Here is a 16,967-nt window from a genome sequence, read left to right as displayed (position 1 = left end):
CGTATTATTTTCTCACGGCCCCTGCACTCAGTTCCAAATCAGTTTTTTGTTTTGACACATAGTCTACACACGGTTCTATATACCATAATTTGCAGATCATGACAATGACTCAGCTCATTGCTAACTGTCATTTACTCTCACAAGGACTTGTGGAAAATCACCCCAGGCCCGCTAAAGCCAAGCGGTCGGATATGTAGCGGGCGCAAAAATGACTGTTGCTGCCTTCAAGTGCTCATCGCAAGCTCCGATTTCCGAGTACAGTGGTTGTAATAGGCCTACCAACTGTCGACCATTCAAGTGCTTTAGGTCAAAAATACGAAACAGGCACCTTGTCATAAAGGTAGTTTTTAGTGGCTGTCGTTTCATTTTAGAAATCAAGTATCACAGAAGTAGCCTACTTTTTGCTGCATTGGCAGAACGAAGATGGCACATCAGCCATATAAGTGATGTTTTTGCCTATTTATTAAAAACAAAAATGTGAGACAACTGAAAGTTAAACAAAATGAAAATACAAACATACAACAACCCTACTTATTAACAGATTCCTAACAATAACAGACAATAAGAAAAAGAATAAGAGTTACACATCACTTTCACCATCAGTTACTGACAAGGCTTCCATCCTCTCAGGCGTTTTTTCCTCAGGACGCGGCCCCTAAACATCTCGTCACATATCGGCAACTCAGGTATCACAGAAAAAGCACGACATTTCCCCGTCGTATTTGTTTGTTGGGTCGCTCATCGTGTGGCGACATTTTCGACAGCACTTGAAGGCAGCATATAGTCATACAAGTCGTGTGTTTACTTTCGGTTGCTCACGAGCGCTCGGTGTAGCGACCGAGTGCAGAGACGAGGGAGGGGGGGTTGTCCCGGAAGAGAGCGACAATAGACAGCTTTGACTGCTGTCTGTGTGAACCGTGTGCACAGACAGAAACCCGAATCACGGGATAGATGACAGAGGAATGACTCTTCAATTAGGCTGAACTGTATTAAACTAATGTTGTGTCGGTAAAACAAAAACTTGAGTCCCCGGTTCTTCTGGAAGCCTCTGGACTCACTTTGGACTTGTATTACTCTGAACTGATATTGAGACGGAGAGAGAGACTGAAAACCCCTTTGATTATATCCCTCACGAGATTATAATATGAATCTCAACAGGCCACATTATTTCCCTACAGACCACAATTATATATATATATATTTATTTCGTAAACATTTGCAACCAACCGGTGTGTTCTGTTACCCAGTTATATAATCTTGTTTTTCCTCTAGAAATGTGTCAATTAATCGGAACTCCTGTGTCCCGGGGGGCGCGCGACGGGTCTTACATAATTTGCATGACAAAAACGCCAACTCGTCCTCGCTTGGGAATTTCTGCTCCCGCTGCCCGTGCCTCGCCAGGTCGTGTGCACAAACCGCTTGTAATCATCTACTACGTGTCTGCGTGACAGGCGCAGTTTGCACCCGGTCCCGTTCCTCACCGGACGCTATAAAACGAGCCGCTCCATCCTCCGATACACACAACACTGACTCACTCGAGACAGACACACACCGGCTTGATCTCTCAAGAAGACGACGACACACACCTGCTGAAACATGGACCCTTGCGACTGCTCTAAGTGTGAGTTTTATCTCTCGACCCTTTTTTGTGTGTTTCATATTTCCAGATGTGGTTTTGTTTTGTGATATGGACGATGGAGAACTGACCTGTCTTCTTCTTGTTGTCGTTTCTAGCTGGAACCTGCAACTGCGGTGGATCCTGCACCTGCACAAACTGCGCCTGCACCACCTGCAAGAAAAGTAAGATTTTTTTTTTTAAATATATATTTCGTAGTCAAAGTTCAGCCTACATCTTGGATAATGTGTGTTTCGGTGGGACCCCACTGGTGGTCTGGAAGTGGATCTTAATCCACTTAGTGTCTTAATGGATGCTGGTGCCCTTAGTCGTCTGGGTTTGTGTGAACACCCTAAGCTATCAAACTGATTTAAAGAGACATCTGTTTCTCCTCTCAGCACTCTGTAAAATGTGACATGTGATTACAATAGTTTTTTACAATAGCCTATATAAAACTATTTCGGTATAGGTAGCAAGTATCAGGTATCAAGTAACGTCGAGGAATCTCTCGGCCTCAAATTGTTTGCCTGTGAATATACCCAGGTGTCTCTAATGATGATCAAGCCATTGGCTGACACACACACACACACTCAGTTTAAACCCCTCTTCAGATGACAATCAGATGTAACTGGTGTGCAGTAGCCAAGTCCTATGAGAATAGTCTTTAATGGGACACAAACTGATGTGTTCCCCTTGCGTCACTGACTGGAGGTTAATTATGTCTGTCTCTCTGCAGGCTGCTGCCCATGCTGCCCGTCCGGCTGCACCAAGTGCGCCTCCGGCTGCGTGTGCAAAGGGAAGACCTGCGACACCAGCTGCTGTCAGTGAGGCTCCGACCCTGACTCTGCCTTCATGAAGCCGATCAACTACTGTAAATGAAGATGCCCTTAATTGCAGTTGCAACTGTCTAGAGTAGAATTTTGTACTTTGATTTCAATGTGAAAATAAAACTTTTTTTTTCCTCTACGAACATGTGTGCTTGCAACTTATTGGAAGCAATATTGCCGTGAAAGTGGGCGAAGACGTCTCAAAAGCAGTCCGGGTAATCAAGTCACTTAAACAAGGTCTAGACGAGTCCGCTTAATGCACAGAATGTTTTCAGATTTCGGGGGGGTGGAAATCGCACATACTGGAGACGGTATAGTTGTGACACTTCAGTTTCTCCAATCATGAGCAAGATAGAAGGTGATCACATGTGTAGATGCTCCTAGTCACGGGCCCACATGGAAAGAAGTTCAGAAGAAAACTGGCAAAAAACATTTCTTTAAACTGAAATTTTTCTGAGTACCTCACTTTTTTTCTTTTTCTTAGTGTTAGGGCCTCATAGGCTATGACTTTATAGTCTAAATGCACAAAGACAGATGTATTTTGGAGTTTCTTTGCACTCCATTGAACAACCCTGCCTCCTTTCCAGGTTAATGCATCACATACACCAGTGAATAGGTTAAAATAACTGGGATGATTAATAAAATCAAAACTTGGATACCAACTCTTACTCTATGACTTATGATTCTGAACTCGCATTTAAATTGTCATCAGGAATAATAAGATGATGCTGTGACCATTCATTAAAATAAAAGCCACAGGTTGGAATTTGGGGAAAAAACAGGGTTGGTTTAAAACTGGATTCACAGCAAAATCCTCCTATTTTGAAAATATGAATGACCTCTGTGTGGTCGATGTCCCTCTCAATAGTAGGAGCAGAGAAAGCTCGCCTTCACAACTGTTAATGACAGTGTTGAGGCCAAGACAGCAGCAGTTTCACCGTATGTAGATGCTGCCTGGATGTTGCAGGATGCAATTTATCTATTTTTCTTGACTGCTGAATATATTTTAAGTCTATTTCTAGGCTATAGCCAACTTCTCTGATCCAAACCACTGCCTGTTTTTGAAAATGCAAAATCATTTTATATCAACTTGCTAAATTAAATTTAGTCAAGTAAAATCTGACCTAACACCAACATAATTTCAAATCAAAATTGATTGACAGGCCATAGGTCTGCTAAATGAAAACAATTAAGATACTTTTAAAGTGGCACGACCTCATCAACCTACACTTACTGTGAACACACACATGTAAACACACAACACATGTACACACACACACACACATCCGTGCAAACATAAATACACACATAAAAACACATCGTCTGGTGCTGCCTGGATGACCAACAGCGAGTCAGTGCATCAAGCAAAAATGAAGTGTCCCATTAGGATGAAAAAAGTGACGGTCTCATGTTTTACTAGGGTGCCCCCACAGTAGAAAAAAAACAGAATTCATTTAAATTTTTCAGTCATTTTTGCCCTAATGTCACACCAGGTGGGTATTTAAGCAGCTCACGTGCCCCTCTGGTGAGACATTAGGGCATGAAGAAAGAAAAGCCAGCACTCTTAATGTCCTTTTATCATATATTTGAATGGGCAGCTATGGAGCACAAACGACGGACGCGTTTCAGCAATAAGCCATCATCAGCGTTGTGTTGCTCCAAGCGGAAGTGACACTTAAATACATACACGCATACAGTTCAATTAATTATACAATCAATATGGAAAATACCTTCTCAAAGAGTCACTATCAAAGATAAATCGATGTGCCAGGTTCCCCCACTCAGTACGGACAACTCCAGGAATACACAATCCACAGCATAGACATAACACTTAAGAAAAAATAATGATAAATATCAAGAAAAATGCAATATAAGAATGGAAGAATAAAAAAAATATATAGCTAAATGTCTCTGCACATATCTCACAAATTGTAATCATTTCAAAAAACAGGTCCTCTACACAGAAAATGGAAATGAAGGGAGGCTAAATCTTCCCTAGTACAGGAAAAAGATATAACCCTTCTGACACTAAACAACTGCACATACAATTGGCCAATAGAACATGCAGTCAGCTGCCGCAGGCCAATATGCCCAAACAGCCTGGGCTCTCCTTAAAGTAGGGAGTAGAGCCACTAATTAATCGCCACCCTCCACGTGTCCTAAGACATATGAGCCCGACAACAAAGTAGAAGGACTGAGTGCAGCACATATCAATACACAACACGGAAAAAACTTTAAATATGTATTCAAAAACAATTTCACAAATCCAAGTTCAGACAATTTCAGAGAAAACACCCTAATAATAATTCCTCATTCAGACCTTTAGGGTGTTCAGTTTGTAGAGTATGTATCCAAAACGCCTCTCTCTGCAAAAGTGTCTTATCCCTATCACCCCCTCTTTTCAAAGGTCTGACTTCTTCTATACCTTGGAACCTCAAGGAACACACGTCATGGCCTGCTGAGTTAAAGTGTCTCGCTACTGAGGACTTCTCATCCCTATTCCTAATATTACTTTTATGCTCAGATATCCGGGTTTTTAGTTCTCTTTTAGTTTTGCCAACATAGCACATCCCACATGGGCTTTTCAAAAGGTAAACCACATGTTTTGTCTTACAAGAAATCCTACTCTTAATAAAAAACTTTTTGCCAGAGTGTGGATGTACAAAAGACTCTCCTCTGATCATAGCATTACACTGAACCGTTTCCCCCATTTCTCATGAAATTAAAAAGTGTGTTAAGAAGCACTGGCACATCCTATCTAGTGATCCCCACATAGGTCATGTTTTTAAGAATGCTCCTATTTTTGCCCACAAACGAGCTAGAAACTTAAGGGATACACTCAAGGGCGTAGAATTGGGTAGGGACGGTAGGGACGTGTCCCTACCAATATCAAGCGACTCTGAAATGTCCCTAGCAATTATTTTGATTGACAATAAACGTTGTTTTGTCCGTCAGTGTCTAGTCAATGTTAACAGATCGCGTTCTCTACTACGAGTCCCGCTGCATTGGTGTAGTGCGTTGGTGTCCCGCGTCGGCATAGCAACGGACGCTGTAACGAAACGCAAGAAGAGCCAAAGCTCCGCCTACCGGCGAGCATGCGAGTGAAGACTCCATGCTATTTTATATTAGTAACAGTTGTGTTTAGCCATTAAAGTTAGTTTATTTAAGTACCGTGTCGCGTGCGTCTGTGACGAGTGACGACCGTAAGTAGCCTACATGTCACAAGTGAGATTGAACAGTGCTGATGTTGCCACACTGGACAACACTGATGTAAAACAAATATGCCAACAGTTCATCTCTGTTAATGACAGGCGTAGGCAAGTGTTTGGCTCCTTCAAATAGGAGCAAGGCAGTGAACACTCAGCTGTTTGTATGTAGGGTTTGGATATAGTTTACAATATCTTATCATCATTATTATTATTTTAAATGTAAATACAGATCGTTGGTTTGAATAGGCAACAGTACTACAGTACCTGCCTTAAACAAAATGTGCTCTTCAAAGTCCCATTCAGCTGGCAAATTTGAGTAAAGGATTCATTAATGTGCTACTCCCTGTGTCTGTGTGTCTGTTAATGAGTGTATTGGCTACCATAACTATCTAGATCAGTGGTTCTCGACGTGGGGTCCGGGGACCACCAGCGGTCCTTGAGGAGGTTCCAGGGGGTCCCCAGCAAATTGATGAATTGTTAAACTTCAGCATTATTTAATTTACAAATAGTTAACACAATTACAGAATGTAGAAGAATGGCTGTTTTGATCTTAGTTTCACTGTTATCTCTCTACCTACAATACAGACAGTCATGGGATTCTGGATCAAAATCAAATCTAACAATAAAAGTATTCTCAGATTTGGGTCCGAGAGACAAAATCTCATCAAATGGGGGTCCGTGGCTCTAATGTGGACTAAACTAGGGGTCCTCGATATGAAAAAGGTTGAGAATCACTGATCTAGATGACATGAAATGGCGGTCAGAAGTCTATCATAAATGTAAAATGCCTCAGCTTCCAGTGGGGGTTACATCCCCTCCGGACCTCCCCCATTTGTGTCCCTACCAATGTCAAAATCAAACCTACGCCCTTGGATACACTAGTTAGAGCTGACTGTTACATACGTCCTCAACATTTCTTATCCAATTTACCCAATGGTAATTTCCCATGTTCCAATTGTGTTCAGTGTAATGCTATGATCAGAGGAGAGTCTTTTGTACATCCACACTCTGGCAAAAAGTTTTTTATTAAGAGTAGGATTTCTTGTAAGACAAAACATGTGGTTTACCTTTTGAAATGCCCATGTGGGATGTGCTATGTTGGCAAAACTAAAAGAGAACTAAAAACCCGGATATCTGAGCATAAAAGTAATATTAGGAATAGGGATGAGAAGTCCTCAGTAGCGAGACACTTTAACTCAGTAGGCCATGACGTGTGTTCCTTGAGGTTCCAAGGTATAGAAGAAGTCAGACCTTTGAAAAGAGGGGGTGATAGGGATAAGACACTTTTGCAGAGAGAGGCGTTTTGGATACATACTCTACAAACTGAACACCCTAAAGGTCTGAATGAGGAATTATTATTAGGGTGTTTTCTCTGAAATTGTCTGAACTTGGATTTGTGAAATTGTTTTTGAATACATATTTAAAGTTTTTTCCGTGTTGTGTATTGATATGTGCTGCACTCAGTCCTTCTACTTTGTTGTCGGGCTCATATGTCTTAGGACACGTGGAGGGTGGCGATTAATTAGTGGCTCTACTCCCTACTTTAAGGAGAGCCCAGGCTGTTTGGGCATATTGGCCTGCGGCAGCTGACTGCATGTTCTATTGGCCAATTGTATGTGCAGTTGTTTAGTGTCAGAAGGGTTATATCTTTTTCCTGTACTAGGGAAGATTTAGCCTCCCTTCATTTCCATTTTCTGTGTAGAGGACCTGTTTTTTGAAATGATTACAATTTGTGAGATATGTGCAGAGACATTTAGCTATATATATATTTTATTCTTCCATTCTTATATTGCATTTTTCTTGATATTTATCATTATTTTTTCTTAAGTGTTATGTCTATGCTGTGGATTGTGTATTCCTGGAGTTGTCCGTACTGAGTGGGGGAACCTGGCACGTCGATTTATCTTTGATAGTGACTCTTTGAGAAGGTATTTTCCATATTGATTGTATAATTAATTGAACTGTATGCGTGTATGTATTTAAGTGTCACTTCCGCTTGGAGCAACACAACGCTGATGATGGCTTATTGCTGAAACGCGTCCGTCGTTTGTGCTCCATAGCTGCCCATTCAAATATATGATAAAAGGACATTAAGAGTGCTGGCTTTTCTTTCTTCATGTATTAATCTTTGGCCGTGCACCTAAGGAGGATTTTTTTTGACCGAGTTGTGCTCGCATTTGGCGGAGTTTGAGACATTAGGGCAAAAATGAGCATGGAAGGGGCCGGAGCCCTGGTGGCTCAACAGGTGGAGCGCGTGCCATTAAGGCAGCAGCAGGAGTTTGAATCTGGCCCATGCCTCTGCTGCATGTCATCCCCTCTCCCTGCCCTCTCTGTCCTGTCAATCTCTACTGCCCTGTCAACATTTTTTTTTTTAAAATGAAGTATTGGAAGTGGCCATTAGGGCCTGGACCTAACCCGGTCTCCCCTACGTGTAGGCTGGAATTGTACTGTGGTGAGTATTTTGTGCTGTTGTGACTTTTCAATTCATTCCACATATATTAAATATGTTGTGGACTCATTTTTAGATTGAATGCCATTGCAAAAATGAATGTGTCATTTGAATGACATTTATTACTTAGAACTTTATTTCTATTTAGAGTATGGAGTCAAAAACAAATTAAAAGATGGTGAGAGGAGAGAAATCAGCATTTATCTTCAAAAATATTCTTTATTTGTGTAATGTTGACTAGAAAAGGGATCTAAACCTCACTAATCATTGCAATCAAATCTCTCAAGCAGCACATGGAGGAAAACTGATGTGGTCCTAGTGTAGCCTCTCTCTCTCTCTCTCTCTCTCTCTCACACACACACACACACACACACACACACGCTTCCCTCTCAGCTAACCCTGTCAGATTTTGTGTTTTTACAGGTACACTGCACTGAAATTTACTTTCACTTTCAGATCGCGGCCGCGGTTCGTCCAAAAATTAGCCTTTTTTCATTTATGTATTTATTGGTTCATTTATTTTTTTGACTCAGTTTTCAAACTAGCCCTATTTGCTGCGAAACCCGTGGACCTGGTGCGCGCGTCACAAGCGTCTTCTCCAGTCAACGCGTCTGTGCCTTTGTGACGCCACAGAAGGCTTTGCACTCACCTGTTGAGCAGAAGATGATTCTGACCACATTTCAACTCGAGTTTGATAAGACAAGATACAAGGGACGAGACAAGACAAGAGCGAGACGAAAAGACAAGATCTATCTAACAACAGGTGAACTAGATAATATAGAGACTGATAGAGATAGAGAGAGAGAAAGACTGGTTGAGAGAGAAATTGATAGAGACTGACATAGGTATTGATAGGGAGACTGATAGAGAGACTGAATCATTGTCAACAGTCATGACAAATCATTTCTGTTCTTTACTGAACAGTGTGTAATTAATAAAAACAAGTACAAGTTCTTTGTTCTTTTATGGTGAATTTTTTTCTTCAACTATGAATCTTCACAAAAATGTTCACACTACCCTTAAATAGGCTAACTGATGTTGTAACGTTGGTGGTCACTGTTGTGTTCTTCCCACCTCAGGACAAGATGAGGCCATCCGTGGTTCTCATCTATTTACTCCTCATCCTGGGCGAAGGCAGCGCTTTGGCAAGCAGCCAGCCCCGCAGGAGCGTTCCCTGCCATGGTGAGACTTCTCCTGATCCTCAGCAGGAATGTAGATGGAGGGAGCAGGGTCAAAGTTGAAATGAAACACATGCATATCACTGATTATAGATAGTAGACTTTCAAATTGGGTCATCACAGCAGAAAATTATAGGACACAGTAAAGACAAAATAGGATATATTTAGGAATAGAGAAAAGTGGAGGTATTAAATACAACATAACCAACAATTTCAGCGTTGTTATATGACAGAAACGTATGAAAATAATATGTGAATTGCAGCATAAGACAGCAGTAAAACATACTGGGACAAGGAAAAATAAAAGGAACCATATGTGCAACATGAACGTATATGAGAAATATGAAATATAGGCTATAAAGTATGAACATAAAACATTTGAAGAATATGAAATGATGATATAAATGATGATATAAAAAAAAAATGTGAGATTGGATGAGATTTCACCTCTTGCTGCTTGTGTTTTTTAATCTGGTTTAGAAATAAACATGAAGCGCTTCGCGGACCCGGGTTTTGCCAATCTGAGCTCTCTGCTGGTCAGAGAGGACGCCGGTCAGCTGGTTGTCGGAGCCAGAGGGACCGTCATCACCCTCAGTATGGACGACATCTCCGACAAGATCAGTGAGGTACGATCCTCTGTTTGGACCGTCTGGGCTACCGTATGCCACACACACAAACAAGTTTTCTGGGCCATTTCAGAATCACCAAGGACATTAAATGTGCAGGAATTAGTGTGGTGACATTGGTACAGACACAAATTAGCATATTGCAGTTTCACGTACTGACACACATGGTACAGCACACGACCTCTAGCAGACTAACACAGAACCACAGAAAAAGGAGGGTTCTTTAAGAGTTCTTTATTTTCTATATGGAACCATAATGACGCAAACAACCCTATGATTTGTGAAAGGAAAAACTGGCAAATCAGAATAAATAACCCAGTGTGGTTCTTAAAAAAATCGTTCAATACAGCTGATTAGAGCATTTCATTCATTCTTAAAAGGGTTCCAATAGCACCAAAAAAGTGCTGCTAGGGAACAAGCCTAAAGAACCTTATTCTAGTACTATATGAACCCTTTTTGTTGAGTACAGAAAGTGGTGGAGCGGTGCCTCCCTTCTGTCCTGCCTTACAGAAAAGAATCTCTCGCTCCCTTCTAACAATATAGATGGAGAATATAGATTATGGACTTACAGACGTTTGATTTTGCTAAATTAAAGACAGTTGAGTGACCTCTAGGAATCATCTCCAATTGTCTTTTCTTTCAGACCAAATGGACTGTCAGCCCAGAAGACAAATCTGTCTGCCAGATGAAGGGCAGAGACGCTTCAGACTGCGAAAACTTCATCAAGGCCCTACACACAACTCGGGATGGAAGGATGCTTGTGTGCGGCACGAACGCTTTCAACCCTGTGTGTAACTACATGGTGAGTATTGTACACTTGGGTGATAAAAAATGGGATGGATGGATGGATGGATTTGATTGATTGATTAATTGATTGGGCCCTGTGTACCCAATGAAAATTAATCATGAATGTCTCCTCCACCAGACCTTTGCTGACGGACAAGTCATCCTGGAAGGGAAACAAGTGGCAGGAAAGGGGAAAGTGCCTTTTGACCCAAACCAACGGCACACCTCCCTTATGGTTGGTAAGTACAGTGGAGTTAACAGATCCTCCTCCTCCTGATATGGTTGTATTTGCCACAGTGTGAAGTCTTACAGAGGTCTTCCTTTCATGGTTGAATCTAACCAGTAAATAACAACTGGCTTCTCATGTCCTCTGACCATGACAACATTGATTGATTTGAAGTCCTGGCGACTTTTCCATACTAGCTATGCAATTTGAAAGACAGATGAGAATAGAGCCCGGATTCCGGTTTTGAATTGTGATACTCAACTGTTTCTTTTCCACTTGACAGAAAACGTTTTGCACTCGGCCACTTCCTCTAACTTTCTGGGCACAGAATCGGTGTTCCAGAAAAATGGACCGAGCCCCCTGAAGACCGAAAGCGAGGGTTTCTGGTTAAACGGTAAGCTCTCCTCTCCTCTGTTTGTGAACATGTAACTAAACATCCAGAGTGAGGTGCTGTGAATAATTCTACCTCCAACTTTCTGAATGTGTGTTTCATAAGACAGATGATTTGTGGAATAGAATCATAGAATAGAATCTTCTTAACGTTTGTATTTCAACAGTGGAGTTTCAGACCTTGTAGAACCTCAGCGCCCCTGTGATCTCATATCTTCAGTTTTCTGCGTGCTGTCATGGTTTCAGATCCCACCTTTGTTTCAATGAAACTCGTTGAAACAAGTAAAAACAGCCAGGACGGTGAAGACGACAATATATTTTTGTTCTTCACTGAGACGGCCATGAAGAGATGGTCAGCCAACACCCAGGTGTCCAGGATTGCCCGTGTGTGCAAGGTAATCATGTCTGCAAAGTCATTGGATACACCTCTACCTTCACATAGGTGGAATGAAACCTCCTTTAGCTGACAGTGTAAATCCAGCTGATGTAACTGACTGTGTGTGTGTTGTCCTAGGGCGACATGGGGGGCCGAAGGACCCTACAGAGGAAGTGGACGTCTTTCCTGAAGGCACGTCTGGATTGTCCCATGGGCCAGCGAGGCATGCAGTCCCTGGTCCAGGACGTCTTCCTTCTCAAAGACCAAAATGACTGGAGGGACAGTGTCTTCTACGCCACTTTCACTTCTGACTTGTGAGTTGTCTTCCTCAGTCTAGTCTCACTGTGGGATTATAGTAGTCTGCAGGACAGAATTTTACTGTAGTCGTTGTCACTGTTAAAATTGTTGTTGAGGGAGGTGACAATGTTTGCAGATGATAACATTTTTATTAAGCTGTTAGTACTTAGAGTTTCTGACCAAGGATCTCTGGCTAGGGTTCCTCTGACCATCCCAGTCATTATGAACTGAGCTTTTAGAAGTAAAGAGTGACCAAGAATTAATGTTCCGGACCCTTTAGCCATCTCAGTCAAAATGAGAGGACAATATAGCTTGTGACCTCATCATTTAGGACCTTGATACAATTACATAACTGTATAAAGTTTCATGTTTCATGTGTATAAGTGTGTAGTAGTTGATTAGCACTATAACATAAAACGTAGAAAAGATATATAGACATATAAATATAGTAAGATATAATGGGAGCTTTTCTGAATCCATGACAGGAAGTCCTCAGCTACTTCTAGCCGGTCTGCCGTCTGTGCATATAAGCTGTCAGACGTCAGCCAGGCGTTCAGTGGAAGGTTTTTGACTCAGCGTGTTGGGAAATGGGTCCCATATACTGGAGAGGTGCCAGTTCCCCGCCCCGGATCAGTAAGTATCAAGACTAGAAAGATTCAAAGTTCAAAATCTCATCATTATATACTGCAGTCAGTGAACACAACTTAAGGAATACCTTAATATTGAGTTGCACAATTCATGTTATCAAGTTCACTCAAGGTTCTTGTCATTATCAAATGTAAACTTCTTCTGTCTTGTTCTTGCAGTGCATTAACAACGCCATGCGGGAAATGGGTGTGAGGTCCTCTCTGGACCTCCCAGACAAAACGCTGCAGTTTGTTAAAAATCACCCACTGATGGAGCAGGTGGTCAGACCACTGACCGGCAGGCCTCTGCTGGTCAAGACAGGGACCCGGTTCTCCAAAATTGTTGTGGACCGAGTGACGTCGTTGGATGGAGAACAGCATGAAGTCATGTTCATTGGCACAGGTACTAGGGCTGAAAGATATTGACAAAACATCTAATTGCCATTACTTTACAGAATACTGCAATTGTGATTTAAACTGTGATTCATATCATCACCCGTTTTTCTTGTCATAAATTTAACTTTAAAAGTAAAACAAAACATAGATGTCAGTGAGTATGATGAAAGGTTTTCACTAATACTGTACTTGATTCATGGACCAAAGATTACCCAGAGCACTAAAACGTCTTGTTTAGAAATCCATTTTGGACGCCCCCCTCTCTTAAGCAATTCATTGCAGCCTCTGCGATTTGGAAATTGCAAGATCATATTATGATTTTGATTTTTTTTTTTTGATTAATTGTTGAGCTCTAACAAGTACACACAACTAGCATGTGCAGCCATGCATTTATGCAAAGCACACAAATCACACAGACTCACACTGACAGATGAATACGCTATCTTATTCAGATTTATGATTAAGACACATTACTGATGCTCTTATCCAGAGTGACTAACAGTTACGTGCAACAGTAGAATAAGCTTAAATTCCTAAATCACCCAAATTACAATCAACCAATCATAAGGAGTGCAAAGGTCAAGTTGACTTTTTACATATGACATTCTCCTAATGGAGCTGTAATCCATCCTTCCATTCATTAATTAATTCTTCCTCCTCACCCTCAGACTCTGGATGGCTGCAGAAGGCAGTGAGGTTCGATGGAGAGGATGGCCGCATCATCGAGGAGCTGCAGCTGTTTGAGACCCCACAGCCTGTCAACGTGCTCCATCTCTCCTCCAAAAGTGTAAGGAGGTTCACAATACGCAAACACACCACAGTGATTGATTGATAGATTGAATCACTCTGTTTCTGTCAGGACTAGCTGCAGTAGCTGCTACTATCAGCAGGCAGTACCAATGTTCCCTTTACGCCAGTGGTGTCCAGCCTATACAGGTTTCATTCCAAACACTCCAATCTGCTAAGTTTACTAATCAGTAAATTCAGAAGCATTTGGTTGGAGTGAAAAACCTGTATACTCTGGACACCAGTGGCTTAGAAGGAACCCTGAACAGTACGTTTGTGCCACTCTTTAACACTTAGAAAGAACCACAACACAGAGTAACAACTACTACCAACCTTACTATTGGTGCTTTCTCTATTTTCACTCTGGTCGTTGTGGTAAACCTTCAGATTTCTATGTAGCATCAATCCCTGCCTCCTCTTTCTTATGAGTGGTCTGCTCACAAATAAAGCCCTCTGCTCTGCCTAAAAACAAGCCAGGCACAGCATCTTTTTTCAAAGCGGACGCTGCCCATTAATTTCTATGTAAGAAAGGCAATGCAGTTTGAAAAAGCGCAATAGTGTGAACACTGCCTTAAGTGGGGAGACAAGTGTGTGTGTCTATATACTGTACTGTAACCTGTGTTGCTGTCTCCATAGGGCCAGCTGTACACTGGGTCCCATAACGTTGCCGTTCAGGTTGACGTTAGGGACTGCAGCCGCTACTCATCCTGCTCTGACTGTGTCCTGGCCCGAGACCCATACTGTGGCTGGGACCTGATCAATGGCCGATGTGCACCTACTGTTGGCACGTCATCTGGATTTATGTAAGTACAAGCTCTTATGATACTTTCCTTTGTTTATTGGGTTTTCAGAGTGAGTCCTTCTCTGATGTGGCCTAATTCAAAGAGCTATTTCTCATCTTGCAGGATTCAAAGTCTTACTGATGGAGACGTCAGGATATGCCCGACCTCTGAGGGTAAGTTGAACATTCACGTACATACGTACGACCTGTTGTCAACTCAAAACATGCTTTTACCTCTAGGCAGTGTTTGAAATAGAATATCAATTACCTTGACCTTGAGTGTTCTTTGACATGGACCTAGATACTTGCCGAGTCTGAATGTTTGTGTGTGTTCCCTACCCCAGTGAAAGTGAAACCAGTCATCATCCGCTTCACCATCGGGATATCCCTGATCGTCCCATGTTCCCCGGAGACCAACCTGCCGGTCAGCTGGCAGTTCTCCGACAGCGTCCTCCTGCCCAGCCCCCGACACACAGTGCTCAGCCAGGGTCTTTTCATCACCGAGCCCACCGAGTTAGACGCCGGCCTTTATACCTGTGAGACTGTGGAGACAATCAAGGGGAATATTCATCGGCAGACCGTGGTCCAGTACCTTCTCCTGGTACAGGACAACGGAGGTATTGTCATCTACATGGAGATGGCTGTGATAGCCTTGGTTGTTGTCTTCGGCATGGCAGTATTGGCCGGATGCAGCTTACTGGTGATCGGAGTGGCAACGGGACACTGGCAGAACAGGGTTTGTCGTGGCAATGAGAACAGCAACAATGAACACTGTGTGATCACTGTGACGCCCGACAGTCTCTGTGACCAGGCCGAGGACCGCCGGATGGGAGACCTGCTTCACTGCGACCAGGCTGAGGACCGGCAGAACGGGGAAGAAATCAGTACCACCCAGGATGACAACAGCAGAAGTGATGGGAGCGTTGCCATGGAGGAGGAGAGGACCGCGGACACTGGGAGCATGGGAACTGTGCTCATCCTCCCAGAAGGTACCGTGGCAAACCAGGCTGAGGAAGAGGTGGTGGAGGATGGGCAGAACAACAATAACCACAACAACAACAACTATGTGGTTATTGAGATGACAATGTGATCCCCTACTTCACCATTCAACCCAGTGTACGAGATTTCGAAAGGGACGCCAAGGGGTCACCAATAAAAAATATTAACCAACTGTTGTCAACTATAGCCTTACTCACTTAGATACCAAGCACTTGTCTCATCTCATTCAGAAGCACTTTGGTACGCTCATTGACAGTTTCTCACATTATTTCCCAGAGGAGAGACACCTTGAGTTGACGGAGAAACGATGGATTAAAAATCCTTTTGAATTCACGGAGCCGGAGACTCTGGTGGAGCTCAATCTGATACGCATCAATGCCACTATCCACATTCTGGCTCAGTGTCTCGTCAGAGTCCCCAGCCCTCAGCCAAATGACTAGTCTGCTTTTGCTGGCATTCATAATGACCCACAAGTGTGAAGTGGGGTTTTCTGGCATCTGTGTTCAGGTTCTTTTTATTTGTTCGGTTTTGCACTTTAAAAGTTCTACTAAATTGAAGTGTTGCTTTTAAAAGAAGATATTCTTCAAACTCTAGTCTACAGTAAAATAAATTTTCAATGTCATAGCATTCGTAAAAGTTGCATCATATATTGCACCACAGTAGTACTTTCATAAAAATTCAATATGAAGTTAGGAAACGTTCTGAGGGTATGTGTGTGCGTACATGTCTGTTTGTGTATTTGTGTATGAATGTGTGTGTGCGTTTTTCTCCATATGTATAGGAACAATTCCATATGGCCTATACATACTACAATATTAACATGAACTCAGTCTCTTAACGTATTAAGGAGTTCGTTTCCACAAAATCAGTTTTTCCTCATTCATATGCAGATGTATGCAGCACGGCGCTCCAAAATCTAACCAGATAATCTACTCTATAGGGGGAACTTGTGGTGTAAATACGAAGTTGTTGTTGACTTATTGTGTTCAAGAAAATGTATTTACACACAGACATGTACCATGGTGGATGTAGTCCCCCTCTGTGCCACTCAGTAACAAATATACAGCATCACCTTGTTTTGACCTGTAATTGTAGCGCCCCCCTTGGGCCAATCAGTGTAAAGGACGAAGGGACACTGCACCCCTCAATTTCATCATGGGGGACACACAAAATCCCTTTAGACATGTAGTTTACCACAATATCATGTATACTGGTAGCCTGAAGGTTACAGTAGCAGGCTTTTGACTGGGAGGTTACTGGTTCAAATCCAGTGAACAGCAGGGAAAGTCTGAGGGCCATTAGGGAAAAAGTCTAATGCTGTTAAACAGACTGTCAGGTGTTGTTCAGGCCGGCTTGCTGCAAAGTGTCTGAAGGTCATTAGCTGTGACTCAGTATGGACA

At 42.4% G+C, this 16,967-nt stretch overlaps 2 protein-coding genes across 2 annotated transcripts; both read left to right on the top strand.

The window, feature by feature from the left end:
• Positions 1-1,484: 1,484 nt before the first annotated feature.
• mt2 (metallothionein 2) lies at positions 1,485-2,581 on the top strand. The gene is made up of 3 exons (XM_071920951.2): positions 1,485-1,621; positions 1,735-1,800; positions 2,352-2,581. The coding sequence occupies exons 1-3, from the start codon at positions 1,597-1,599 to the stop codon at positions 2,441-2,443; spliced, it is 183 nt and encodes a 60-aa protein (XP_071777052.1). The 5' UTR covers positions 1,485-1,596; the 3' UTR covers positions 2,444-2,581.
• A 5,282-nt stretch (positions 2,582-7,863) lies between these two features.
• LOC139928401 (semaphorin-4E-like) lies at positions 7,864-15,658 on the top strand. Its single transcript, XM_078283281.1, has 14 exons — positions 7,864-7,896; positions 9,180-9,282; positions 9,759-9,904; positions 10,548-10,706; positions 10,830-10,929; positions 11,200-11,310; positions 11,553-11,701; positions 11,821-11,996; positions 12,465-12,612; positions 12,786-13,008; positions 13,670-13,788; positions 14,424-14,590; positions 14,693-14,742; positions 14,913-15,658. The coding sequence occupies exons 1-14, from the start codon at positions 7,864-7,866 to the stop codon at positions 15,656-15,658; spliced, it is 2,430 nt and encodes an 809-aa protein (XP_078139407.1).
• The last annotated feature ends 1,309 nt before the right edge of the window (positions 15,659-16,967 follow it).

The sequence above is a fragment of the Centroberyx gerrardi genome, chromosome 4 (assembly GCF_048128805.1).
Source record: "Centroberyx gerrardi isolate f3 chromosome 4, fCenGer3.hap1.cur.20231027, whole genome shotgun sequence".
NCBI classification, from domain to species: Eukaryota; Metazoa; Chordata; class Actinopteri; order Beryciformes; family Berycidae; genus Centroberyx; species Centroberyx gerrardi.
The sequence above is the reverse complement of the archived record's forward strand: the minus strand, read 5'-3'. Positions and strand labels throughout refer to the sequence as shown.